General features: G+C 41.7%; 1 protein-coding gene across 1 annotated transcript; it reads left to right on the top strand.

Annotated features, from left to right (window-relative positions):
• Window positions 1–55: 55 nt before the first annotated feature.
• dipk1b (divergent protein kinase domain 1B) lies at window positions 56–17,462 on the top strand. The gene is made up of 5 exons (XM_073052242.1): window positions 56–485; window positions 5,367–5,501; window positions 7,560–7,667; window positions 14,356–14,532; window positions 15,285–17,462. Exons 1-5 carry the CDS (start codon window positions 423–425, stop codon window positions 16,095–16,097), a joined length of 1,296 nt encoding a protein of 431 aa, XP_072908343.1. The 5' UTR covers window positions 56–422; the 3' UTR covers window positions 16,098–17,462.
• The last annotated feature ends 1,783 nt before the right edge of the window (window positions 17,463–19,245 follow it).

The raw sequence follows: 19,245 nt of genomic DNA on the forward strand, positions 1-19,245 counted from the left end.
TTGGCACCCCGCTGCTGCCGTTCTCGTGGGTCGGGTCCCTGGCGGGATTCGCACCTCCTCCCCGTCCTCCTGCGGATTGGCAGGCGTAGGACGCGCTCCCACCCCTTCTCCTTCTCCTCCTCCTCCTCCCCCGTTTCGATGCCCGGCGCATGCCCACCCGATCCTGCTCGCTGCAGCCGAGGACTTTACAGAACCTGGAGTGGCCGCACAAGCGGCGCCGAGCAGAGCGAAGCCGCGGCTCCTGCTCTCCGCTGATGGGGCTCAGCGCTGCGATAGTTGCCCGAGGGTAGGCGTTAATGCCTGCCTAGGTCCCGGGCTGCAGCGTGGGGCGTCGGTTCCTTCGCCCAGCTCCCGTTACGAGGAAGACAGAGAGTGGGGGTCGTGCCGTGCCGGGTTGTTCGGGCAGCGAGGCCGGTCCGAGGATGAGACGCGCCCGGAGGTTGGTCCATCTGGTCGTCTTCTGCCCGTTCTCTAGGGCTCTGCAGGTACTCAGGAGTCCGGGCTTTTAATGTGGGGGGAGGGAGGGAGGGCAAGGGAAGGGGTACCGGGAAATCGCCGACACCCCCCAGCCCCAAATCGAGCATCGATAGCGTTACCGTCCGGGAGACCCCAAGCAACCCAGCAACTACAGTTCGCGGTAATGCAACCTCATTTAACATAGTAGAGCCTCATCCAGCGAAAATTGTCACGCAGCCAAATAAAGAGATGTCAGGGCAGGTGACCACAAGCTGTGCAAAAAGGGGTCGGCTTTAAAACTAGTCACAAAAGGATAAGAGGGTTTTAAAAAAAGGGATTTCCGAAGCTTTTGTGTCGAGTAGCTGAGGCCATTCGCGCCGGCGATGAAGAGGTACAGTTTGGTGATGGTCAGAGATGTCTGGAGGTGCCACAAGCTGGGAGGGCTGAGATCCTGAGCAGATTAGTAAACAAGGTAGCAAGTGTATAAAGTCCACTTCACTGAGATGGGGCAGGGTCTGAAACTGTCCCAAGCCACCCTCTTTCCCAGAGCTCACACCACTTCCCTAACTTGCCATCTTAATTGAAATCATAAAATGGAACCAGGCCTCTTGGTCCAACTCATCCATCCTGACCATGCTGCCCAGCAAACTAGTGCCCATGTTTGGTTTGTATCCCTTTAAACATCTCTTATCAAACTACCCTTTATTTCCTAGTTCCTCTTCCTCATTAACTCAATTGTAATATCAAGTATATACTTTAGATGGAATACTGGGAACTTTAGCGAAATACATCCTCACTTTCTTGCAGATTTCTGTGAAAGTTGGACCAGTGAATCTAAATGTTAGAGCTTATGTGATATACAGTGTGTCACTAGTCTCAGTACCTCTAGTCTGCACCCATTGTTTGTCCCTTTGGGTAGGATTACTCAACTGTAATGGAGGGAACATGTGCTTGGAGGCAGACAATGTGTGTGAAGTCCAAATGAGAACTTAACCTGTATTTACCAAATATTTATCAGTGTTTACCAAGAAAGATGTGGAGGACAGAGAGGTCAGTGTGGATCCTGCTAATGTACTAGGATATTTTGAGATAAAGGAGGAGGTAGTGTGGGGTCTCTTAAAGAACATCAAGGTGGATAAGTTCCAAGACCCTTATTGAGAGAGTTAAGAGATGAGATTGGTGGGGTCTTGACCAATATCTTCTCTAGCCACATTATTCAAGACGGAAAACAGGAATAATCCTGGAAACTATAGATTTGCAAGTCTCATGTGGTAGGGAAGTTCCTGGAGAAGATTCTTAGGTATAGGATTTGTGAGTAACTGGAAAATCACGGCTTAATTAAGGACAGTCAACACGGATTTGTGTGGTGTAATTTGATTGGATTTTTGAGAGGGTGAAAAAGGTGATTGATGAAGATAGAGCTGTGGAGGTTGTCTACATAGATTTTAGTAAAATGTTGTTCAAGGTCCCTCATAGGAAGCTCATCCAGAAGACTAAGATCCATGGTGAATTAGCCATTTGAATTCAGAAGACAGGGTGTATTGGTTGATGGGACTTATTCTGGTTGGAGTCCATGATTAGTAGTGTTCCGCTGGGATCTGTACTGGGACTTCTTATGATCTATAAAAATTACGTGGATAAAAATGAAGATGTGTGAGTAAGTTTACAGAAGATACAAAGTATGATGGTGGTGTGGATAGTGTAGTAGGCTGGCAAGGGGTTGCAACTGGAGTTTAAATGTGAAGTGTACTTTGGGAGATTAAATGTAAAGAGACAGTACATTGTTAAGAGCAAGACTCCTAACAATGTTGATGAGCGGAGGGATCTTGGTGCCCAAGTTAATAGCTCCCTGAAGGTGACTACACAGGTTGATAGGGTGTTAAAGAAGGCATGTGGTTTGCTTGCCTGCATTAGTTGAGTAATTGCATTCATGAGATGGGACGTTATGTTACTGTTTTATAAAAGTCCAGTTAAACCGCATCTGAAGAATTTCATTCAGTTCTGGTCACCCCATTGTGGAAAAGATTCGAGGCTTTGGAGAGGGTGCACAAGATTGCCCTCATTAAGATGAGGGTGCCTAGATCTGAGGGTATGGGTTATAAGGAGAGGTTGGACAAACTTGGGTTGTTTTCTGTAGAGCATCAGAGGCTAAGGGGAGATCTGATAGAGGTTTATAAGATTATAAAGGGTTTAAATATCTAATACCTGAGGACATACATTTAAAGTGGGTGGGGGTAGGTTCAAAGGAGTTGTGTGGATCAAGTATTTTAAGAGACTGTCAAGTGCATAAAATACACTGGGTGGTACAGTACTTGAGACAATTATGGTAGGGCCATTTAAGAGGCTCTTAGATAGGCATATGAATGGGCAGGAAATGGGTATTATGTAGGCAGAAGGGATTAGTGTAGTTGAGCATTTGGTTACTAATGTAATCAGTTCAGCGCAACATTGCAGGTCAAAGGACATGTTCCCTTTCTGTGCTGGTCTATGTTTATGTCCTACATCACCCAACCGGTTTCCTCTAGTTTATTTCCATTGTAGTCTGTACTAATCCTTATAATCAAAAGCTCTCATCTGAGCAAGAAGGATGAGGGTTCAAATATTTGTTAGTGGTGTAACCTCATCTGCCTCCATGCTGGGCAGTGATGATTCCTTCGTTTCAAAGGATTTGATATTATCATGCCCCTGGGGTGTGGGATTGCAGTGCACAGCTAATAATGCATTTGCTTATCCAAAACAGAATTATTTTGTCCATTAAATACTGCTGTCATGTTTGAAAAGGCTCTTGATATGTAACCTTTAGAATAATAAACCCTTAATTTAGGTTAACACTCTGCAGTGCTGTAAAGTGCTACACCATAGGCAGCACGGCACTGCCAGACAGAAAGGAATGAGGGCTGACACACTGTTGAAACATTAGAACTAAAGGAATGTTGTGCTGTAACAGGGAACACTTCACTAAAGGATGTGCCATAGTAAGTGAATGTTAAGGTACCCATATTATAAATATTAATCAATTTGCTACAGTACTACTCAATGAAGAGCTAATAGCTTACCTGAATGTCCAATCATGTATTTTCTCCTCTAAGCAACATCTAAAACTGATGTTGGCAATTACCTAATTCTTTTGTTGGATCCATTGTGTGCAAACTGGCTTGTGCATTTTCCAACACTTCCACAGTAACTAGAGTTTCAAAAGTACTTAGCTCACCGTGAAGCACGTGGGCACCTGTGGCATTGCAGGAAAAGTGTCAGACATTGTGCTGTTTATAAAGACAAGATCGCAATAACATAACAGAATCGTTGGTGACAGAAGCAGAAGTCATATGAGAAAACGCTGCCACACAGTGAGCTGCGATTTGTTTGAAATGCAGATTCAATAGTAAGGTACAAAAGAGAACTAGATATATAATTGAAAGAAAATTCAATGGATTACATCAGAATCAGGGTTGTTATACTGACATACGGTATGTTGTAAAATTTGCTGTTTTACAGCAGCAGAACAGTGCAATAAATTAAAAAATCTATAAGTTACATAAGAAATACTTTAAAAAGTGAAAAAAAAATCAAGTGAGAAGGAATGACTTTTCATTCTGTGATTCTAAATCAGATAATTCCATGCAATAAGTTTCAAACTCAAACATGATTCACACTCAGCACTGAGGAAAATATGTTAATAAAGTCAAATACAGAAGCCTCTTTCAACAAAGTCAAGCCTATCGACAGCAGTGGATACTTAATGATATTTGTTTAAAGCTATGCCTTGTCAAGAATATTGGGAGAAGTGGAATGTTCTATCTGAAAGGATTTTGGATATTAATTTATTAGTAATTTCAAAAAGGTACGTTGCCAAAAAGAACCACTTGCTGGGCTTTGAATGATCCAGGGAATGGATGGCTCTTTACAGTACCAAATTCCTCCGCTTGTGCAATTTTATGAGTTCTCCTGTTCTGGAAATATTATCATTGGACTTTTTATGTCCCAAAGTCACAGGCTGGACCACTTGTTCAATTTTCTGAAGCAGTTTTAAGTCACAACCAGTACAAGATGAATTCAGATTTAGTTCTGAGATGAGGGAGGTCTGCACACTCAAAGATTCCTGTGAAGTTCAGGTGATTGCTTTGGTGGGACATGGAATTGAATATCTTTTTCCCTCTCTAAACCAAAATGTATCGTCAAATTTAATTAACTTTCAGATTTTACCTGTTCAATTACAGTCTGACACAGAGTGCATGGGCAAACCCCAGTTCAATACAAGATTCAAGGCCACATGAGTGACTCCAGTCTGTATTTTCTCCTCTCACCATTGATTCCAGTCCCCACTTCTGCATTTTACAATCTACTATTCCCTTCTATCTTGTCAGATCAGACTGGCTTTTACCTCCTCTCCCAATCTGCTTTATTTAGTGAAAAATGTTTTCTTTCTGATCCGATTATCTGAGTGCTCCTCTTCTGGATGAAGACAACTCCCTCCATGGATTCAGCTTGTATTCTCCTCAATGGATGCATGTAAACCACTTCAGCCACAGCAAATGAAAACACCCCAGTGGCCACATGCAAAATCCCCTTCACTTCCATTAGCTGCATGCAACAAATCCAATCACCAGATGAATGTAACAGCCACCACGGATTCTCCTTAACACAGATAGAAGGGACATTTCCATTAACTGGGTTATACACATTCCCAATTGTCCACCTTCCTTGGAAACTTACAGCAGCCAAAAGATCTTCGTGTTTTCCAAGTGCAATCTTAAAACTGACAATGTTGTCATTTTCCATCAAGTCACTGGCTGGTGATCCCACATATTCATTATCCTCCTTTGGTAATTAATACAACCTGTAGCAGTGAAGCTGTGTGATGAGCTGTAATAGATGCTATTTGGGACTTACACTATTTTTTTTCTTGACAGAAGCGCCTCCCTGGTGTCAAAGTGAAGTACCTGTTCTTGATGTGGTTAGGAATCTTGCTTGGCAGCTGGGTGCTTTATATGCACTACTCCTCCTATTCAGAATTGTGCCGAGGTCATATCTGCCAAATGATCATTGTAAGTATTACAGCTTTGGACAAATTTGCTGTTTTCAATCAATGCATGTCGTATGACTGAAGAATTAGCTCAATAATTGATGCTGAGTTATTAAAAATAGTACTTAATTTATAGAAAAATCAATAAGAAAGTAAAACATCAGAAGCAGAATAAGCAAACTGATTTAAAAGTGGTCAGATTTGCAGATCAATGTTATCCAGTATCATCTTGTAAAGTGTGATATGTCAATGCCATAGCCTGCATCAGGATCGTATGATATGTGTAACTGCACAAAATCACATGTACGTTACTGGAGGGCATGCATTTGAGGTGAGGGTGGGAGTTCAAAGGAGATTGGGGATCAAAGTCCCCCCCCCCCACAGAATATGTTACGTATTCAGGCAACAATAAATATATGTGAGTTAGGCAAGGGTTTTTATAATAAATAACACGTTTATTAAACACTGAAAACAATCCCCCCCAAAAGTAAACAAACACTAACGTAACCAGAAAACAGCTGCTGTGCGGCAGCTTCACAGTTCTTAAAGCGATGCAGCAAGAACAGTTCTTAAAGCGATATGCCGGAAGTTCAAAATGCTCACAGTCCATTTAAAAGGAGAGACTTTTTTTTTTAAAGGCGATTTAAATTCTCTTCCACGTCGTTGTCCTTCAATCACCGGCGTTGAACTCTTCCCACGTAGAATTTTATGAAACGTAACGGTTTAAAGGCACTGACCTCTTCTTCCACACTCTGTCCTCAATCTCCTGCTATCCCAGCAGAGATTAACACGAGAACAGTCAACGAAATCCTTCCGAATGAGGATCACACCAGGTCGAAACCATTCCACCTTCGAAAATCAATTCTCCTCGATCTTTAACTTCCGAACTCCGATATTCACTCTCCACTAGCAGTATTGTAAGAAACTGCTGGCAATGACCTTTTAAACTTTAGGCATTAAATAAGACTTCATCTTTCAACTAAACCGCGTCATCACATTAAATCACGCAGTGGCATGAAGTCAACATGGCAAATCCAGCCACGAACTGCCCCTCCCCACAGGGTGGGGTCTTCCTTTTATACCCTGTTAAAAAAAACTGTCACATGACCTCTACTGGCGGGAAAATGACGTCACTCCACCATCACAAGACCATTACCTCAAGTCCAGTATAACTTCAACCCCAGTCACGTGACAAGGGTACCACTGTCACGTGTCACGAGTACGTAACAAATAGTATACCTGGAATGCACTGCAAAGGATAGTAGTTAAAGCAGGAGTGATAGGAGACATTAAGAGGATCGTAGATAGCTACTTGAACATGCAGAGAATGGACCATGTGTCAGAGATGAGATTAGTTTAATTAGGGATCATTAGCTTCATTGATTCAGCACAATATGGTGGCTGAGGGCCTAGTCCTGTGCTGTGCAATTCTATATTCTATAATGAGAAAAATGATATTTATTGAATCCTCTAATTTCATGCAGTGTTAGCACGTGGCCAAGTGGTTAAGGCATTGGTCTAGTGATCTGAAGGTCACTAGTTCGAGCCTCATCTAAGGCAGCGTGTTGTGTCCTTGAGCAAGGCACTCAACCACACATTGCTCTGCGACGACACAGGTGCCAAGCTGTATCGGCCCTTGCCCTTCCCTTGAACAACATCGGTGGCGTGGAGAGAGGAGACTTGCAGCATGTCTCCAGCATGGGCAACTGCCGGTCTCCCATACAACCCTGCCCAGGCCTGCACCCTGGAAACTTTCCAAGGTGCAAATCCATGGTCTTTCGAGACTAACGGGTGCCTATACTATAATTTCATGCAATTTCTTCTAGATCTGAACTTCTATCTTGGATCTCCAAACTCAAAAGCAAGATCCCTGAGTATCTAGGACAATGAATGATAAGAGGCAAGATGGAACTGTTAACAATATCAGAAGAGAAACTGGCCCAGTTTTGAGCCCTGGGCTTAAAGTCCATTGTTCACTGAACTATGAATGGGATGTTTCATATATCTCAAAATTGGAATCTCCTTGTTGTTGGTAATAATTATTAAAAGCACTTTGACCTACAATATGATTCTCTCTCAGTGTGATCGTTATAAGAAAGGAATTATTTCTGGATCTGCATGCAAGGACTTGTGTGAAGAAAACAAGTTGCTGTTTCAACAATGCCTATCATCAAACCCTGTGAATCAGGTATTTGATTTATTGATGAAGCTAGTATCAGTGTTTATACAAATGTTTGCACATTATGGTTGACAGCTGGGCTCAATAGGCACTGGGAGGCATGTTTACACACAGGAACATCAAATAGCCAGGCCAACACGGCCCAGTTCCTGTATAATATAAAAGGCAAATTTAAACAATTCCCTTCCATGGATCTGGACTTGGGTTTTCTACAACTCAGAACAAGATCTAAGGCTGCCCTGTCCCCAAACTGCTATGGAGTAAAAATGGGTACCTGAAATTCAGGACCTTGGACCCAAGCTGAGTTTTTAAAAAACAAGCATTTTAAGATGTATTTGCTTCATCAGAGGTCGATGAGCACATGACTCACTGGTATCAAGAGTGCAAAGGGAATTCTACATGTAAAAGGGAGGTTAGAAACATAGAAAACCTACAGCATAATACAGGCCCTTCAGCCTACAAAGCTGTGTCAAACATGTCCTTACCTTGGAAATTACCTAGGGTTACCCATAGCCCTCTATTTTTCTGAGCTCCATGTACTTGTCCAGGAGTCTCTTAAAAGACCCTATCGTATCCGCCTTCACCACCATCGCAGCCCATTCCACGCCCTCTCCACTCTGTGTAAAAAAAAAACTTACCCCTGATATCTCCTCTGCACCTGCTTCCAAGCACCTTAAAACTATGCCCTCTCATGCTAGCCATTTCTGCCCTGGGGAAAAAGCCTCTGACTATCCACATGATCAATGCCTCTCATCATCTTATACACCTCTATCAGGTCACCTCTCATCCTCCGACACTCCAAGGAAAAAAGGCCGAGTTCACTCAGCCTATTCTCATAAGGCATGCTCCCCAATCCAGGCAACATCCTTGTAAATCTCCTCTGCACCTCTTGTATGGTTTCCATATCCTTCCTATAATGAGATGACCAGAACTGAGCACAGTACTCCAAGTGGGGTCTGACCAGGGTCCTGTGTAGCTACATTATTACCTCTCGGCTCCTAAACTCAATTCCACAATTGATGAACACCAATGCACCATATGCTTTCTTAACCACAGAGTCAACTTGCGCAGCAATTTATTGCATTTTCCCAAATGAGATTTTGGAGGGTGTTCCTATGAAATGAATTGACAACAGTTGTCTTTATTGCTAATCTGTACTAGAGTTAGTAATCATAATCTGTAGCTAGAGTTAGTAATCATAAGAAAGGCACAGGAGATAGTTTGTATATCACTCATTGAGGAGCTGTCATACATTCTCATCGCAGTCCAGTTCCAGGTTTAATCCACCTCTTTTCCTCCTTCAAAGGTAACATGAATTTCTTAGAAACAATTAAATAAAACTCCAAGCTAAGCTAGTATCAAATTACAATAAGTATTATTGGAGGTGAATCTGGAATATGGTTTTTATGTTCATTTGTGATCCTGTGTTTCTCAAGATATTAGGCCAAGCCTAACAGAAGTTAAATGAATCCAGACGTTATCATTTGTGAACATGGCAATCTTAAGAGGTGGAGGGGAGTGTATAAAGACCGTTTGAGAAAGCACATAAATATAACTTATTTTAATATGTTTTAACAGTCAAATCATTTCTCAGAAGTATTAACTTAAAGAATATGGCTCCAGGTCACCAACAGTGACATCATACTCTGAGGAAGTTTGAACACTAATTGTGGCATCACTAGAATGATAACTAATGTGGGTGAATGGAATTGAATGAACCCAATTAAGTAGTAATTAACTTTCTAAGCCTTCCAAGGCAGTATGCAGTAGTTGATACTACTCACTCACTTACTGCCCGTTATACCACTGGCGTTTAGGGCAGCAATGAAGGTCCTCCATCTCTGGTGTTGTGCGGGGCTTCCTTCATCGTGTCAGTAGTTTCCTCTCAGTTTTCACTATTGTTAGCCGTGCAAGTCCTGGGTGGAGACTTGGGAATGCTGTCACACTCAGATGAAGAATTCCTCATTGGTGTTTCCATAACAATTTTGTTTTACTGGTCAAGGAGAGGTCTTAGCCCTGAGTTGAACCCCCAAACATGGAGGGCCAGTGGACCACTCTTTGTCCTCTATCCTAAAGCATAAAGCTCAGACTCCAGCCAACATAGCTCTCTGTGTCCTTGAGACATGCAAGCCTCCAAACTACAACAAGGTTGTGGTCCTCCAGGAGTAGTAGTTGAGACTAGGTGAAAGATTAATATGTAAGAACTTGCACCAACGCACCACCTTCCATCTTCAATACCCATCAAAAGACTTCACAATCAATGAATTATTTTGATGTAGAAACAATGTGGATTTATTAACAAACAAAGCAGCCAGGTTGTGCAATGAAAGATCCAATAAACAGCTAACTAAGATAATGAATCATGTGTGTTTAAAGGATATTTTTGGTTAAAAGACTTAAATGTCCAGTAGTACTGCATTCAATTATGGTCACCATGCCATAGAAAAGATGTGATAGTGCTGGAAAGATTCATCAGGATATTTCCAGGGATGATGGGTTTAAATTTTAAGGACAAACTGGAGAGGCAAAGTCTATTTTCCTGAAGCAGAGGATATTAAAGTGGTGTTACATTGAGTTACATAAAATTATGAGATATTGATAGGACAGACTGCAGGAAATGTTTCCTCATATTAGAGGTAAATAAAACTGGAGGACATAGGTTTAGAGTAAGGGTGAAGAGATATAGAGGGGATGTGAAGGTGATCTTTTTCACCCAGTAAGTGGTGAGTACCTGGAATGTACTGCCTGGGAGTGTTGGAAACAGAGTTAGTGGCAGTATTTGTCTAGATGAGCATTTGAATCGCCTCAGTGAAGAAGATTATTGTTTTGGAACTCCAAAATTAATTAAAAGCAAAAAACACAGCTGGAATGCGAAACTAACTTTTTTTTTACTTTAAGCAAGGTGTGCAGAAATCACATGGTAGCATGATGATGTACTTTTACGCATAACTCGCAATGTATTATGTAAACAAAGAATGCTTAATCAATATATTTACAGTGCTACTCAGATATTACTAATATATTAAATACACAACATTCCTCCTTGCTTAGCTATAAACTCCAACTCAATATAGAATGCATCTCAACCATATACACATTATGTATATAATACAACTACTATACAGACATTCACAGCATAGTAAATTTTAAGTTGTACCATTCAGGCCCAAATATTTAATCACTGTGCCAGGTGAGACTTGTGGCTGTGAAAACAGTCTCAGATTCTGGAGTGGGGCCTCCTCTAGGAAGGTTGTAGGAATTGACTCTGGGACTGCAGGAAATGGTTCAGACAGCTCAGACCACCTTTCTTCCCTAACAATTGACTCTGTTCTCAACTGATCGATGTGTCATCTCCTGATGATATCAGGCACAATCTCTACTATGTAGAAGGGTGATTCAAATTCTATCCTTAATCTTTCCAAGTACCCATTTTTTGATGACCTCTAGTTCCTTCGCCTGGACTGCTTGTCCAGGAGTGAAATATCGAACCTCCTAGTTTAAGAATTTGTCTCAGCTGTTGCCCTTCATACTCCTTCTGAGATTGGGTCTGAGGAGATCCGAGTGTGATTGCAAACAACAACCCAGGAACAGCACAGCTGGTGAGTTGTTGGTTGTGGAGTGTGCTGCATTGCAATATGCAAGGAGGAAATTGACAAGCTTCTGATTGAATGTCAGTGTAGTGTGTTCTGCTGACATTGCTCATAGTTCATGCTTTAGACTCTGGACACACTTTTCCACCAAGCCGTTTGTAGCTGGATGATACGGTGCAGATATTATATATCTGATTCCATTCATTTTCAGGAATGACTTGAAACTGTTCCACAACAAACTGTGGTCCATTTTCACTAAGTGTTCTGGAACATCTGTCCTTGAAAAGAGGCTTCTCAACACATCAGTATGCAAGACTGTAGCAGAGGCTATTGGGAATACTTCTGGCCACTTTGTACCTCCACCTACTACTATCAAGAAGTTTGTGCCCATAAATGGTCTGGCAAAATCTACTTGAATCCTTAGCCAGGACAGTGCAGGTGATTTGCAGGGATGGAGAGGTGCTGCTCTTGGCATCTTCTGGGCATGTTGGCATCCCGAACAGTGCATGGCAAGCTGCTAAATCTGCTGATCTATCCCGGGCCACCAGACAAAGCTTCAAGCCAGCCCTTTCATTTTAACCACACTTAGATGACCAGCATGTAGCTCCTCTAACACTTCTTAGCTCTCAGCTTGGATGATACAACTCTCAGCCCCCCCACACAAGGCAACCTCCATTAAGGGCAAGTTCATCCCGCCACTGGTAAAAATAGGGAGTTTCTGTTGCATATTCCCACCATTTTGGGTGGCCTTGTAGACCTAAGACAGTGTGGGGTTTTCTTTGGATCATCTCTGCTGTAATAGGCATACTTTCATTTCCATTAGGGAGAATACAAAAGAGTAAAATTTTTTCAGGTACTTTCTATTCCAAGGGTAAATGGGACAATCTTTCAGCATTTCCATGCTTAGTTGTCTTCTTGAATTCAATCTTGTAATTGTGTCCTCCAAGAACCAGAGGCCAGCTCTATATTTATGCTACTGCTGTTAGTGAAACACCCTGCTGTGGACAGAAAATTGACATGAATGGTTGTTGATCAGTAACGAGGGTTAACTGTCTCCCATACAAGTACTGGTTAAAGTGTTTTACACCCCAAAGAGGCTCAAAGCCTCTCTCTCGATCTATGCATAATTTTTCTCTGCAGAGGTAAGGGAATGTGATGCAAAGGCCTTTACTTCCATCACTCATAACATGGGACATGAGTGCATCTGTATCATATAGTGAGGCATTACAGGGAAGCTTCACTGGACAGTGTGAATCATAATGTGGGAGTACAGTGTCTGAAATCATTATTTCCTTTACCTTTCTAAAAGACACCTCACACTGCTTCACCCACTGCCATTTCTTCCTGATCTGTAGTAATGAGTTCAAGGGGTGGAGCACAGTAGCTAGGTTTGGCTGGAAACTGTTACAGTAATTAACAAATCTTAAAAAGGACTGCATCTATGACACATTGTTTGGTCTTGAAGCATCCACCACTGCTTGAATTTTCTCAGCACACGTGCGTTAATTCTTGTGCGTCAATAGTGCAACCACAGTAAGTGATGCTTGGTTTAAAGAATTCATACTTGTTGCGACGTGCTCTGAGCACGTAATCTTCCACAGCCTTGAGATTTTGGAGATGTTCCTTATCATCTTTACTGGTAACAATGATGTCATCCAGATAACACTGAGTGTCCAGGCAGCCTTGCAACACCTGTTCCTAGCTTTTTGTCAGAGTGCAGACGCAGATGCTACTCCAAAAATGAGCCTAGCGTGACAAAGTCCTTTGAGAGTGTTAATGGTGAGAAACACCTTGGACTCTTCTTTCTCTGTATGTAGGTAGGCCTCAGCTAAGTCCACTTTGCTTAAGTGTTTTCCTCCAGAAAGATTTGCAAAGATATCCTCTGTCCTGGGCAAAGGGCAAAGATCCATTGATTGGGTGGGCTGAATAATTTGTGTTCATTTTGTATGACTCGTCCACACTAGACCGGATAGATCCATAACTGAAGCTTTTTCTCTTTGTTTTGACTCTCTGTCCACACTGAAATGGCGTTTTCCTCCCCCGAAAATGGAGCTTTTCTAAAATGCTCTCCAGAGTGTGTAAATCTGAAAACGCCAGCTGGGTGGTGTAGTGTGTACAGGGTAACTGGAGCTTTTTAAAAACTCTGTCATGATGTGCTGGAACAGTTGGTGGCGGCAGCGTGGCATTTCATTGTTTTCTTGAACTAAGAGGAGGAAACGGAAATAGTATACCGTTTCTTCTTTGCTTGTTTTCTGTAGCTGTGTCCTGTGCACGTGCCCAGTAGGAGGAGATTCACCCAAATACCCGTTTTAATGTGGACGGAGGTATTTTCAGAAACGCCTGGTGTGGACACCTATCGTTTTTTCGCGACACCGGCATTTTCAAAATTCACCGGCTCAGCGTGGATGTACTCATCCATAGTCAGTGTTATGGGACCATATGCATCCACCAGAACAGAATGACAAACAAAGTAGATTTTATCATTACATTACGCATCTCTTCTTGCAAATGCAGGTTAGATTCAGAGCTCACTTTCTTCGATGAAGTGTGACTCAGACACAAGAATGCTACCAGCTGTACTTGGCATTAGAAAGAGTACTTCTATGAGATTGTATTGTTCAATGTGTTAGTTGAGCATAAAAGAATCTAATGAACATTTTTGACAGATATATGTAGGCCATAGCTTGAATACACATTTTGGGAAATTACTTTTTAAGATACAACATACTATTAAGAGTGGATACTGCTACCTTGGAGGCATTGGTGACTTTGGACCAATGATTTTCAGACTTCTTGTTTTGCCCTGTATCTGGACCCGTTTGAAATTGCTAGGTTAATTACCATGTTTAGTCAATCCATTAATGTCACATTGGTTGGTCAATTTGAATCAATCTTCATTTCCCCCCTCTCTCTCCATATGAGCTTTTCTGATCACACAAACTGCCATTGAGAATCTCAGTAATCCACATTGCTCATCACTGATACATTCAGTAAAATACAGCTGGTCTTGAGAAATGCAAGAGGTACAATGAGATGTGGTGAAGGTGGGTTGTGATGCCAAGGGCAGTAATACCATCTTCATCCTGTAATGTCTGAACCTCTCCTAGGTTTATAGTGGTATATGGAGAGGGAAGGAAGTCATTATTAAGTGTGGGATAGAAGATGCCTTCAGAGCGGACCTAAACCCAGAGACTCTGCCTCGGAGAGATGTTGTGCTGTTCGACAAACCGACTAGAGGTACCTCAATGGAGGAGTTCAAGGAGATGCTGCTAACATTCCTAAAGGTTGGTTTAATAGGATTTTCTATCAAGCATCTCGGATTCTGAAGTTCTAATTTATTGAATCAGATTCGGGATCTGTCATGAGTTGAATTGCTTCAGGCAAATCAAAATTTAAGCTCAAAATCTACTTGATGAAAGTAGATGCAGGGTGGAACCCTTCCTAGTCGTACCAAACTCCTCAGAAGTGAATATTACCTTGTTTACATATAGAAGGATCTTTAGGTATTCTATCAGATCCAGACAAATAATGGGGATAAAGAGGGGGCATTAAGAACACTCACTTGCCTCTTTGCAAAATCCTAGAAACCCTTCCTGGTCTTCTGTAAACTTGTACTGCACTGATGATCCTGTACCAGTCCTTTTATAGCAGAAAGGTGCTTTGTTTCTTTTACTTGATGCCCAACCTTAAACAGTAGAACCATGATTTTAAGATAATTTATTCAAATATTCCTAAAAGGCTTCTAACACATATTCACATCTGACCTCCAGACAACACCATTCACACCAGGATTCGTCCATCATCATTAAACACACCAGCTCACCACAGACAGCTTATGAACCTCTTCCCCCAAAACTCCTTATCGAGTCACTGTTTGGTTTAGCTTTCAGCTTTCTCCTCCTCTAAACCGTATTCCCACTGACAAATAGCCTATAAGTTTCACACCAATCCATACTCAGTTTTCTTGTTTTTACTTTGAAACTGTATTTAGTATTCCTGCAATGCTGTCAATCACAATGCTTTCACTTTATTTCAGGCTAGTCTTGGAGATCAACAATCACTTGGAAACCTTGTTACCAGAATAATCAGCATGGCTGATATTAACCAGGACAAGAAGGTGTCATTAGCAGAAGCAAAGTCTATCTGGGCTTTGCTTCAGCTGAATGAGTTTTTATTGATAGTTTCTCTGCATGAGAAAGAACACACAGCACAGTTGCTGGGCTTCTGTGGAGATTTGTACATCACCGAGAAGATCCCCTACCACTCCCTCTACAGCATCAAGGTGCCACATTTCCTTGAGGCAGTTTTACCCTCAGTGTTGCAGAAGAGCCTGAACCAATGGTTTGCTCCTGCATGGCCCAGGCGAGCAGAAATCACCATTGGACTCCTAGAATTTGTGGAGGAGATTTTTCATGGCACTTACGGTAGTTTTTATATCTGCGACACCGACCCAGGTAACATCGGCTACAATGAGAAATATGATTTTAAAATGGTTAACCTCAGGAAGGTGGTAACAGAGATGACGCTTAAAGATTTCTATAAAGGGCGTCATTGTGAACACAACACAGACTGCACACACGGAAAGGACTGCATAGCAACTTGTGACAAACTCATGAAGCAATGCAATACTGAACTGATACAGCCAAATCTGGCCAAAATTTGTGGTTTACTGCAGGAATATCTGCTGTACGGAGCACCTACTGATTTCAGGGATGAACTACAAAAACATTTACAAACCTGCATGACTCTGAATGGCTTAGCAAGCCAGATGGAGGTACATCATTCACTGCTGTTGAACAACATCAAAACACTACTTTGGAAAAAGATCTCTAACACCAAATATTCTTAAAGGGTCAGAGATTCTCTAAGCATTGTATTTGGGGTCTTTAACATCACTTATAAATTAGTATTATCTGTGTCAACAACTTCGTAAAATTCTAGGCAAGTAGCTGTAGATCCTAATAAGGCAATTTAAAATAACCTTTACATTGTCAGACTTTAAACCTGTTGTAGTGTGAGGGATGAAAATGATATTAAAGATGAAATATAGCGGTTGCAGAACAAGAAACATTCATTTGGTTGTGGGTTTTTGCTAATCGTTAGGGAATTGTCCCACTAGTTACAGTCTCAATCATGAGTATAACTTTTATCAACAGAAATGATCCATTAGTAGTAACCTTCAACCTGCCATCTTCTTTAACCCATGGGGAATGTCACTAATTTTGAGCATGTCAGTATGCTAGTGACTTCCCCGAAAAGTTGCAATTCAAATATTTACCTTCTACAGATACAAGAGGATCTGAAGTAACGATCTGCTGCAGCAATTCAGCATGTCAAGCAACATCAGTGTAGGGAAAGGAATTGAAGCAGGGTTTCAAGCCAAAGCACCAACAATTCCATTCACCTTTCTGCACAGTGACACTAATATCTCCAAAACTTTAGTCCTCAACTTCGCTTCTGATTGTGCTATCACCAGAACCTTCATAACTCCCTCACTAGCTCTAAGCAACATCTTCTACACGCCACCCCCAACTTTTCTTCATACAAGCTTCATTCATTTTCCTAATCTCACTTGTACCATATGGTCTTATATTTAGGTAGCGAGGAAGAGGTGCTACTTTGAACTCCAGTTTTTTTTAGCTTGTCACACCAGACATTCAGCCAATCTTGTCTGGTGCGTGGTGTCATGATTGGTCTCCTTTCGGATTAATCGGGTCACGACATGAACGTTCCTGACTCGACCCTTGTTTTTTTTTTAAACGAGGCCAAGTGGCTAGCTCGACACTCAACCTGCCACGGATGGAAAGCGTTCTCGGGAGTGGCTCAACTTGGATTCGAACTTGGGAACCTTTGCTCCGGAGTCCGGTGCTGATGCAATTCCTTTCCCTTTTCCTTTTCCTTTTCCCTTCTCCAAAAATACTTATACCACCTGCAAGACAAAGACAATTTGCACATGGGAATGCCACTACCTGCAAATTCTTATTCAAATGACCCATTATTTTACCAGAAATATGTCATAGTTACTTCAGCATGACTGAGTCTACATTCTACAATTCCCTACCTAATGACACTAGAAGTACCCTCACCAGATGGTCTACAACTGTTCAAAGTGACTCACCTGCACCTTCTCAGAGGTAATCAATGATGGGAAATAAACAACTGCTATGCCAAGAATGTCTTGTAAATAAATAAATACCAAAAGAAAATAGGTGGATCATTGTGCTAATGTATGTCTACTGTGTTCTCAGTTTGATGGTGTTGTTTTAATGTGCTTCATCTCTAAACCTTCCCCCTCCCTATTTATCACAATGTTTCAGAGACCAACCCTTAAAGTAAACTCAAGACAGTGTCCCAGGTGTCCTTCGATATAGAAGTTGTATTCCCTGTCATGATGTTTGGGTGGGGGAACCTGCCATGACAAGTCAAATGTCTCATTACCTAGAAAGTGAGCATTCCAAACCAAAATGTTTTGTTGCATTTTAGTCCTATTTAGGTCAAATAAAGTTTAAAGCAGCAAAATGAATCACAGAAGGCTCAAAGAGCTACATAGTTATGTAGCTACATAGCGCTAAATTGTTATTCCTTTACTTCCCATGGGACCCAAAACATTTCCCCATTTCTTCGCACACAAGATGGTGGGATTTAAGACTTAGAGCAAAAGCTCTTGGACACCGGCTTTGAGCAAAACTAAAAAAGTTACAAACTACGTGAAACCAGGCACCCACAATGAAATACGTTGATCAAGCATGTCTGGGGAATCCTTGTGGATGTGGGAAACAGAACCCACACCCCAGCTCAACATCTTTTAAGAAACTGCTTTAAGGCAGGTAGCTAGCAGAACCACTGCCTCACAGCACCCAAGATGCACGTTCAATCATGATCTCTGCGAATTCCACACAGATAGTACACACTACATTTGACCACATGAGCTCCCTTTGGATGCCCGTTTTTATCATATCTCAAAAGTATGCAAGTTAGTAGAGTAAATGTTCACTTTAAATTGTCTCCAAAGCACAAAACACTATGCAAAAAGCTTTAGAGACCCTAGATTGTTTTATATGGTTTTATATAGAATGGCCTCAACAGCTCTGATCCCAGCCTCATCAAGGCTGGCTGGAATTACTTGGGGGAGATTGATGGAAGTATACAGGAATTGGGATGTTGAAGTTGTACAAGATATTGGTGAAGCCTAATTTGAAGTATTTTGTGCAGTTTTGATCATCCATTAAAGGTTGAAAGAGTACAAGGAAAATTTAAAAGGATGTTGCTGGGACAGGAGGACCTGAGTTATAAGGAAAGATTGAAAAGGTTAGGACTTTACTCCTTGGAACATAGAATATTGAGGAGAGATTTGATAGAGGTATACACAATTATGAGGGGTATAGATACGACAAATGCAAGCAGGCTTTTTTTCCCCACTGACATTGAGTGGGACTACAACTAGAAGTCATGGGTTATAGATGAAAGGTGAACAGTTTAAGGGGAAAATGAGAGAAACGATCTCGCTCAGAAGATCACGAGTGTGTGGAATGAGCTGCCAGTGCAAGTGGTGCATGCAAGCTCAATTTCAACGTTTAAGAGAAGTTTGGGTAGGTACATTGATGTTTCTCTGCTGTACTTTTTAATGACTAATACATTGGAAGTAAATGACCAAAGCTGGGATCACATCAGATGTACCTATATTTTGCTTTACAAAAACAGATCCAGCAGCAAATGGTCTGTCTTCAATTACTGGCCTGGCCTCTCTCCAACGCTAGTCCACTCTCTCAACATTGCCATCTGATAATGGAGTGCTCCTTCGGCATTGCCCTCTTGATGGTGCAGCGCCTCTTCAGAGGGAGGTGTTGTCTTTCCTCTCTTGCCTCCCCAGTGTGGCGCTGCATTTTCCAGACAGAAGAAGAGCTGTTTTAATACTGAATCATCAGTGACAACGGTGGCTGAATCATTGGTGTACAATGCGTAAAAAAAACTTTACTGATTTACCACTGCCCGGAATA

The sequence above is a fragment of the Hemitrygon akajei genome, chromosome 7 (genome assembly GCF_048418815.1).
Source record: "Hemitrygon akajei chromosome 7, sHemAka1.3, whole genome shotgun sequence".
In the NCBI taxonomy this organism is placed as follows: Eukaryota; Metazoa; Chordata; class Chondrichthyes; order Myliobatiformes; family Dasyatidae; genus Hemitrygon; species Hemitrygon akajei.